The sequence below is a fragment of the Eublepharis macularius genome, chromosome 9 (assembly GCF_028583425.1).
Source record: "Eublepharis macularius isolate TG4126 chromosome 9, MPM_Emac_v1.0, whole genome shotgun sequence".
In the NCBI taxonomy this organism is placed as follows: domain Eukaryota; kingdom Metazoa; phylum Chordata; class Lepidosauria; order Squamata; family Eublepharidae; genus Eublepharis; species Eublepharis macularius.
The window spans coordinates 1,881,872-1,891,822 of record NC_072798.1 but is presented as its reverse complement, the minus strand read 5'-3'; the positions used below and the strand labels follow the sequence as shown (position 1 = coordinate 1,891,822).

The 9,951-nt window shown below is 49.4% G+C and overlaps 1 protein-coding gene across 3 annotated transcripts in view; it reads right to left on the bottom strand.

Annotated features, from left to right (window-relative positions):
* Window positions 1-241: 241 nt before the first annotated feature.
* LOC129336103 (lithostathine-like) overlaps window positions 242-9,951 on the bottom strand; it is a 13,537-nt gene continuing 3,827 nt past the window's right edge. For all 3 annotated transcript variants that reach the window (XM_054989104.1, XM_054989106.1, XM_054989105.1), the window contains exons 2-6: window positions 8,761-8,839; window positions 4,201-4,304; window positions 2,437-2,583; window positions 897-1,011; window positions 242-548 (exon numbers count right to left, since the gene is read on the bottom strand). In XM_054989104.1, the coding sequence (XP_054845079.1) occupies window positions 478-548; window positions 897-1,011; window positions 2,437-2,583; window positions 4,201-4,304; window positions 8,761-8,827 (504 nt within the window). In that variant the 5' untranslated portion in view covers window positions 8,828-8,839 and the 3' untranslated portion in view covers window positions 242-477. The remainder of the gene's footprint in view (window positions 549-896; window positions 1,012-2,436; window positions 2,584-4,200; window positions 4,305-8,760; window positions 8,840-9,951) is intronic.

Below are 9,951 nucleotides of genomic sequence, written 5' to 3'. Positions count from 1 at the left end.
CCCAAAGAAATGCAGTAAGGCATCCCACCCATTACTTCCCTCTGTGTCCTACATGGGGTGTGCTTTTGTTGACTTTCGCACTGTAGGTGGCCCAGAGCAAGCAATGATTGTGGCTCTAGCGGCAAGTGGCAAGTGGCACCTTTTCACATTGGGCCACAGAACAAAGACCTGCCAGAGGGGCTCATGAAAGGAGCAGGAGTCCCCTCTCCTGGGGTGGAAGGAACGATCACAGAGGACCAGAGGCTTCTGGCAACCTTTATTAGCAAGCAAAGAAGGGCAGGAAAGGGAAGCCCCGTGACGTTCAGGCAGAGCTGAAGGGATCGGCATGCCTGAGGTGGAGACCAAGGCGGCCCCTGGTGAAGAGACGGTGCAGGTGGGGAAAGGTCTCTGTCCAGAAGGTGCAGGAGGGAACTCTTGCAGGTGTCACTTGCTTCCAAGTAGGCGCTGAGCTTCCCCTGCATACCCGGAGCGCCTGGACTAAGATGCTCTCCACTTGCAGAGAAAAGTTCTCCCGTAGTTGCAGGTGGCATCGTCCCAGTTCTTAAACCCTAAAAGGCAAACAAGGGTGAGTGAAACATCGGCTGAGAATGCGGACATGTCCCTCGCCACACAATTCAGCATGGCTTGAGGAAAGCAGGGGGAAGAGTGGGCTACAACACAGGAAACCGAATGCCAGCTTCGCAGCCAACCTTGACCGGTGGGCAGCCCCACGCTCCTCAGAGGGATTCCTCCAGCGGCTCGGCCCTCCACAGCACCAGGGGTTGAGCTGTTTGCTCCACCCCCTCCTTTTCCTGCCTCCCCAGGAAGAAAGCAAGGCCCTCCCTTCATCCTGCCCCCATCAAGGTAGAAATCCAGTCTCTGTTCCTCATGCCATAGGAGAGAATGTCCTTCCTGACCTGATCCAGGGGTGAGGACAACGCAGTTCTGCCGCCCGCCAATATTGTTGGGAGTTCCACCGAGCCAGTTGGTGTACGAGAACGGGGATCCATCCGTCCACCGCCAGCTACGGTACTGAGGGGCAGAGAAAGGGCATGTCAGTCAGTAGGGACTTCCCCACACTTAGCACTCCCAACTGGTGCTACTGCTTACATGAGTTTAGAGCAGGCCAATGTGCTTGCACACATCTATTACTCATCTCCCTAATTCAATTGCTTTTCTAACATTAGAGGCCATGTGTGTTAGTTGTGGCTACTTTGAAGAGTGTAAAACTGGAAAAGATTTCAAGGTGGCAAACCTAGCATCGTTGGGTTGCATCCCGCCTAAAGCTTCTGTGAGGAAGGATATCCGTGCCTGAACGCGTGGCTTCCCAGTCTCCTCCTGCGGATGGGAAATCTCCAGGTGACGCAGGAGGAGGAGATAGAGACGGAGGGGAACTGGCAAAAAACTCTCCCCTCTCCCAGATGCACAGACTTCTTTAGACAAATTCCAACCCATTGCCATAAATTCATCAATATATGATCTAAGGTTTTTTTCTTTAAAGCATGTATAAAATTTGCATTTCAAAAGTAAATCTATATTAAAAATTCAAAACACTGAACTCAGCTTCTGAAATTCTGCCACATTTTCATTTCTTGGTGCAGAATTTCACCTTGGGTCTTTCCCCAGGCATTGCCCAGGATGTCCAGTTCAGCTGCTCCGGAGTGGGACAGCCGCCACCTCTCCAAGAGGCCTCCCTGGGAGCTGACAGAGGATCTGTAGAACTAACGCCTGGATCGATCCTTCACAGCCGGTCCCAGGACAGGATCTCGAGGAGCGAGTGCCAGGCAAAGCCTGGGGCCCTGGAGCCGAATTCAGGGGGCTGAGGGCTGGGCCCTTTCCTCTTTGTTCCAGTTTGATCAACTTCTCAGTTCACTCAAAGGCGAGTACCGGTGCGGGACGTCCCTCCTGGCAAACGCCTTGAAGGTTCCCCTACTGGCTAAGCAGGATTCTCTGGGGAAGAAAAGAGGGGTCGGGGAGGGGCCACCTTCTGGCTCTTGAGCAATGCACTCGAGAGGGTGCGATAGACGTGGCAGGCTGGTTCCCAGCTCCCTAGAGGATCCTTTGGGGCATAACCCTGTACCACTCGTGCCACACGGCTGCACGGACTGTGGGAAATACCAGCTGCGCTGCTCACAAAGGCAAGCATAAGAACATAAGAACATAAGCAAAGCCATGTTGGATCAGGCCAGTGGCCCATCCAGTCCAACATTCTGTCACACACAGTGGCTAGAAATCCAGTGCCATCTAAAGGACTGTCAGTGAGGCCAGGACACCAGAAGCCCTCCCACTGCCTTCCTTCCAGCACCAAGACAACAGAGCACCACCTCCCCACAAAGAGAATACCATCTATCTCCTGTGGCTAATAGCCACTGATGGACCTCTGCTATCCTAAGGCCTGGCTTGGAGGAAGGCCTGAGGCTGGGAGTAAGTTCTGGAGAACGAGCAGCAAGTTCTCACCATGTCTGAGTTCTGGCTCCGGCGCAGGCCAATCCACGCCTCACTCCTGGCCCGGTTCGCCCGAGACACGTAACCACCAACCTCCCTCATCTGAGTGTCGCTCGTGATGGAGGCCAGGTGACCGCCGTTCCTGTTCTGACATATGGCCTGTTGGAGACAAACACCTGCTCAGAAGGGTCCTCCTTCATGGGGTTGCCAACCCCCTCTAGGAAAATTCCTGGATACTTTGAGAATGGACTTTGGGGATGGTGGGGTCTGGGGAGGGAAAGGACCTCAGCAATGTGTAAAGCCAGATAGCCCCCCCTCCAAAGCAGCCATTTTCTCCAGGGGAGCTGAACTCTGTGGTGTGGAGATCAGTTGTAATTTCATGAGGTCTCCAGCCACCACCTGGAAGCTGGCAACCCTAACAGTCACTAAGTTGTGCGTTCCAGAGATACCACAGGAGGATGTGGAGAAACTGAGCCCAGGCCAACGAACCTGGAACAGACAATGGAGTTACACACTGTGCATACAACTGCCAGTTACCTTCTGAATGGCCAGTTTGGTGTAGGGGTTAAGAGCGGCAGGACTCTAATCTGGAGAGCCAGGTTGGATTCCCCACTTCTCTGCTTGAAGCCAGCTGGATGATCCTGGGTCAGTCACAGCTCTCTCAGAGCTCTCTCAGCCCCACCCACCTCACAGGGTGATTGTCGTGAGGATAGAATCACAGAATCAACGGGTTGGAAGGGACCTCCAGGGTCATCTAGTCCAACCCACTGCACAGTGCAGGAAATTCACAACTACCTCCCCTTCCCCTACACACCCCCAGTGACCCTTGCTCCATGCCCAGAAGATAGCAAAACACTGCCAGGATCCCTAGCCAAACCGGGCTGGGGAAAATCGCTACCTGACCCCAAAGTAGTGATTGGCATTACCCTGAGCAAGTAAGAAGGGGGGATAATAACAACACATTTTGTAAAACGCTCTGAGTGGGCACTAAGTTGTCCTGAAGGGCGATACATAAACTGAATGTTGTTGTTGTTGTTTCGTGCAGGCATGGCAGATGGCCTTTAGGGTGGGATGAATCCTGAACTCACCCACCAGTTCTCCCTCTGAGCAGACTTGCACCACATCGCGATTTGAGGCAGGGCACAAACGTTCACATCTGGTGTACTTGGGCACCTCGCCCTTCCCTAACAGCGGCCTTGACAACAAGACCAGCCGGTGCCCACAGCGTCTCCATAGGAGTGGAAGGAAAGGCGACGTTCACACAGGCAGAACTGCGGCAGCTGCTGGATTTAGCTGTCAGAGTCTGTCTAACCTGAGTAACGCCATGTTTAATCCTGCAGTGTTTAGTCTTCTTTCCCTCTAGGCCCCACCACCTGCAAGGAGCTGATTCCATGGGAAAGGATGCTGTCTTATCTGTCGTCTCGACCTTGGCCAGCTCCGCGTTCCTGTGAGAAGTTTTGCTGTGTGAACTCAGGGGTGTGTGGAGGCTGGGCTCAGGGAGTGTGAGATGTAACAACTTTCGTTCTGTGAGTCATTCCTAACAACGCTTTGCTCGGCCAGGATCTCTAATCCTGGAACATGTACATCTGGGCTTGAATGCTGTCTTTCACAATAAACCTTTTGAAATCAAAAGACCTTGTCGAATTGCAGTAAGGGGTGAGGCAGACTACCAGGCCTGGAATGCCATAGTCTGACACTAGCCAGGAGGGTGGATGGCCCCTTCCCCGCCCTCTGATCTCTCGATGGCCTCGGCCTCTGGCCATTGCTGTAACTCACCTCGGCATCCTCAAACGGCAACAGATATTCATGGAACTCATAGCAAAACTTCTCCTGGCCATCAGTGAAGGAGTAAGTGCCTGCAGGACAGCGAGATGTTTGGGCTTGTGGAAAAACAAGAAAGGAGAGAGCAATGAATCATGGAATCAGAGGATTGGAAGGCACCTCTTGGGTCATCTAGTCCAACCCCCTGCAAAATGCAAGAAATTCCCAAATACCCCCCCCCCCACACACACACACACATACACGCAGACCCAGTGGCCCTTACTCCATGCCCAGAAGATGACAAAACACTGTCAGCATCCCTAGCCGAACTGGCCTGGGGGAAATTGGCCTTACCCTGGGCATGTAAGAAGGGGCCACAAGAACTAAGCACACATGTAACCCCTCCTGCCCTCCCCCTCATGATCTGCCCAGGCTCACAGAGCCAGCATTGCTGTGAGATGGTCATCATGAGGCAGAAAGGAAGCATTGCCTGGCCAAGGGGCTCCCCTTCCGCGAACGCTACGCGATGATTGCTGTCTGCCTGGCCTTACTTTCCTGCTGTCCAGAAATGGCGGGTCTTTTGAGAACATTCTTGGCATGAACGGTAACCTGTGGGGTCTGGAAGACACAGCTGAGAGGAAGCAAGCAAAGTACTGCCCACCCTCTGGCCCCTTCTGTGTAAAACAATGCCTGCGGCTGAAGCCACCATCACAGATGGGATCTCCAGCTCTACTCGTCTTCCTGTTGCATCAGGAGGTTTGGTAGGCAGCATTTCATAGAATCATAGAGTTGGAAGGGGCCATAGAGACCATCTAGTCCAACCCCCTGCCCAGTGCAGGATCAGCATAAAGCATCTCTGACAAGTATTCATCCAGCCTCTTCTTGAAAACTGCCAGGGAGGGGCAGCTCACCACCTCCCTAGGCAGCTGATTCCACTTTTGAACTACTCTGACCGTGAAAAAGTTTTTCCTAATATCCAGCCGGTACCTTTGTGCATGTAGTTTTAGCCCATTGCTTCGCGTCCTACCCGCTGCTGCCAACTGGAACAGCTCCTTGCCCTCCTCCAAATGACAGCCTTTCAAATATTGAAAGAGAGCAATCATGTCCCCCCTCAACCTCCTCTTCTCCAAACTAAACATTCCCAAGGCCCTCAGCCTTTCCTCATAGGGCTCAGTCTCCAGACCCCTGATCATTCTCGTCGCTCTCCTCTGCACCCTCTCGATTTTGTCCACATCCTTTTTGAAGTGAGACCTCCAGAACTGCACACAGTACTCCTGGTGCGGCCTGACCAAGGCAGTATAGAGAGGGGCTATGACCTCCTGCGATTTCGATGCTATGGCCCCTTTGATAAAACCCAGGATTGAATTAGGCTTTTTTGCCACTGCATCACACTGACTGCTCATATTCAGTTTACAGTCCACTCTTACCCCAAGATCCCTTTCACATATACTACTGCCCAGAAGCGTATCCCCCATCCAGTATTTGTGCTTCCCATTTTTGTGGCCCAGATGTAATACTGTGCACTTGTCTTTGTTGAATTGCATCCTATTCACAGCTGCCCACTTCTCCAGAGTATTCAAGTCTTGTTGAATTTTAATTCTATCTTCTTGGGTGTTTGCTACTCCTCCCAATTTGGTATCATCAGCAAATTTAATGAGCAGCCCTTCCACTCCTTCATCCAGATAATTGATAAAAATATTGAAAAGTACTGGGCCCAAAACCGAGCCCTGCGGCACCCCACTGGACACCTCCCTCCAATCTGATGAAACGCTGTTGACCACCACTCTTTGAGTGCAGTCCTCCAACCAGTTCCCTATCCACCAAACTGTCCTATAGTCTACTCCACAGTCTTCCAGTTTGCCCATCAGAATGTCATGGGGGACCTTATCAAAAGCTTTACTGAAATCCAGATAAATCACGTCAACAGAGTTCCCCCGATCCAGCAAGCTGGTCACTCGATCAAAGAAGGAAACCAGGTTGGTCTGGCAGGATCTGTTAGGAACAAAACCATGCTAACTTCCCCGGATCACTGAGCGGTCCTTCAGATGCTTACAGACTGATCCCTTTAAAATCTGTTCTAATATCTTCCCAGCCACAGAAGTCAGACTGACCGGCCTGTAGTTTCCTGGGTCATCCTTCCTCCCTTTCTTAAACCACCCAAACCAGCCTTGGAAAAGCAATTTCCCTGGTGTGTGCTCAGCTCACCTGGCCACCATGTACTCTCCCCATTGTCCGGGTGACTGGAGGGTGAGAATGACAGAAAACCCAGAATCCCCCTGAAGTTGCATATTGCGGTGGGAAGTAGGCAAGACCGGCAGGCTTTTAGCATCATTTCTCACCGAGAAACCCCGTATAGCTGAGATTCGTGAAAGGTAATATGGAAATGAATGTTTTTAGTCTCTATTTATTTTATTTTACTAAATTTATATTCCGCTCTTCCTGCAAGCAGACTCACGGTGGATCCCAAAATAAATAAATAAAAAAAACCATGGTAGAATAGATTAAAACATCAATCAATAAAATCCGTTTAAAACAGTCACACACATCTTGTGCAATCCATCAGGCATTAAGCAGCTCTGTGGGGCAGGGTGGGCAGCTATCAGGTGCCCCTGGACTCTAATTTTATTTGGTAACAATAGACTAACATGGCTACCTCTCAGCAAGCTTTCCAAAGAGCCTAGAGAGAATTTCCCAATTACAACTTCAGGTGAAGGGATCTTTCTCTCTGGAAAGCTCACACGCTGGAAATACTTGACTAGGATTATCAGCTCTGGGATAGGAAATTTGTTGTTGAAGATTTGGAGGTTGGGGGGTTGGGAAGAGCCCCATGGCACAGAGTGGTCAGCGGCAGTACTGCAGCCCAAGCTCTGCTCACAACCTGAGTTTGATCCTGGCAGAAGCTGGGTTCAGGTAACCAGCTCAAGGTTGACTCAGCCTTCCATCCTTCCGAGGTCAGTAAAACGAGTACTCAGTTTCCTGGGGGTAAAAGTGTAGATGACTGGGGAAGGCAATGGCAAACCACCCCCTAACAAAAGTCTGCCAAGTAAATGTCGTGATGCGACATCCCCCCATGGGTCAGTAATGGCTCGGTGCTTGCACAGGGGACTAACTTTACCTACCTTTACCTTGGGGGTGGAGGCTGGGGAGGGCTGGGTTTGGGGAGGGGAGGGACTTCAGTGGGGCATAATGCCATTGATCCCATTCTCCAAAGTTGCCACTTTCTCCAGGGGAACTGAACTCTGTCATCTGGAGAGTGATTGGAATTCTGGGAGCTCTCCAGGCCCCACCTGGAGTTTGGCAACCCCACAAAAGACATTCAACCATGTTCAGTATCTGATATTTTTAACCTGCCTTCCCTCCAAGAAGTTCAGAGCAGGGTGCCTGGTTCTACTACCTTCCACATTTTACCCTCACATCAGTCCTGTGAGGTAGGTTAGGCTAAGTATGTGTGACTGGCCCAGGGTCACCCAGCAAGTGTCCATGGCAGAGCAGGAATTCGAACCTGGGTCTTCCCGAACACTTTTAACATTATACCACATTGCTAGTTACGGCATTTCACGCGTGAAGCCTGTCCAAATAATTTTAAAAAATCAAAAGATGCCAATAAGTCCAAAAGATCCAATTTTTAGCATTTTGGTTAAAATTCAGAACGTGACTATGAATTTTGTTTTGAAAATTCTCCTTCAAAAATTTGAATGGTGAAATTAGAAAATGCGCCAAACGTAAGCATGCTAGCAAAGATTGGTTCCAACTTTCTCCTGGCTTTTCTTCTCTGGGTTTGTTGCTGAAACGCTGTGGCCACCTCTTCCCTTACTGGTGACCCATCCTCCTGCCAAGAGGCTCCCTTTGCCCAGGGTAGGGTTGCCAGCCTCCAGGTAGTGGCTGGAGATCTCCCGGAATGACAACTGGTCTCCAGGCCACAGAGATCAGTTCACCTGGAGAAAATGGCCACTTTGGGGGGTGGACTCTATGGAATTATGCCATGCCAAGGTCCTTTCCCTCCCCAAACCCCGCTTTCTCCAGGTTTCTCCCCCCAGATCTCCAGGAATTTCCCAACTTGGAGCTGGCAACCCTAGCCCAGGGAATCCCGCATGCCTCTGGCTAAACATGTCATTTCACCCCCACTGCTGCAATTGTGGCGCGTACCTCTGCCCCCCTCTCCCCGCTTCCCATTCTGCATGTGTTTCACCACCGTCCGCTCAGACCGGAGGCACCTTCGTGTGTATGGATGAAGCTATTTATCTTGTGCAAATGGACAAACAGGCTTATGCTGCCGTCACACGGCCTGGGATTGCACTGTGAGATCACACACATTCTTTTTAAAAAGGGTTTCCAGAGAGCAGAGCCCTTTTTCTCTGTTTAATTATTATGCTCATAGCACCCCCATGTGTCCAAAGTGTGGACTTCAGGCCCTGACATTGTCTGTTGGTGCAACTCTGCCACAAAGGCACCATTTATAACTCATTAACTGCAGACTTATGGGAGTCAGGAATCTCAGGGAGGTGCATTGTGCACAATCAGCCCAGGAACACCCTCCGGCCACCCAACGCTAAAGGAGATGCCGGCATGCCTTACCTTCTACCCAGGAGCTGGAAAGGAGGCTGCCGAGAAGGCAAAAGAGCAGGCTGGCAAAGCGGGTCATCTTGACTGTACCCTATGGAGAGACAAGGGGGGAGGGTGAAGAGGGTCTTTGGAGTCCCCCTGGCCCAGCTGCCTCTCTACTGCTTTCCTCTACTGGAGGAGGCATTCATCTCTGCAGCCTGGCTTCCTCGCTGCCCACCCCTGCCTTTGCACGTGAGCATACTCTTCTTTACCACTGCAGCTGCCCCCCCCTTTTTTTTATTATAACAATTTTATTGGATGGGTTGACATACAATTCATTCATATCTTACAGATACATTTCCCCTTTTATCCCTAGATGCATCCCAACCCCTCCCTCTCCCCCCTTTTCTTTGCAGACTCCCGACAGCACTACGGTCCCATATTTTCTTATCATTTGTTCTATATTACTTTTCATTTGTCCCTACTAACTAGAGGTAAAATCCTAACTTACCATTGCTTAATACAATTCTGTAACTATTAATAAACTATCAAAAAAGCCATCAAAACATATTTCTTTTGCTCATATACATTTCTTCAGACCATTCATTTATAATTCCCATTTTTTTATATATAGATACATTTAGCTTAATATTTTCCCAAATAGCACTATAGATTAAAATTAACAATTTAACCTTTCTCTTTATCCATTTGCATGGTTAACTTTACATTACATTTCCCAATTTTTCCATTTGTCTTATTTTGCTAATTTCTTCATTTAACTCACGACATTTCATTTGCATCCTACCAATAAACAAGCAAACAAAAAAAACTTTTAGCAATTTAACCTTCCTCTTAATTCCTTCTACCATTTTATATATAAATTTATTTGGTATCAGTTACCTAGTTAACTATACATTACATTTCCCTTATTCAATTTATCCTAATTTACTAATTTCTTCAATTAACTTTTAATCTTGAAAACAACATACATCTCAATTCTAAGAAATGAAAAATAAACTCTTCAGACTTTAAACTGTGGCCTCAGTCTTTTAAGTAACTCCCACTTGTTGCTTGATTCTTGTCTTCATATTACTTTTCTCGGCTTTCTTCACTTGAATTCTTCTATCACTTGATGGCTTCTTCCATTTGAAGTAACTGGGGATGGCTCTCTCTTTCAGGCTTGTTGCTAATCCTTGCACTTGATTCTTTAAAAATCCTGATGCA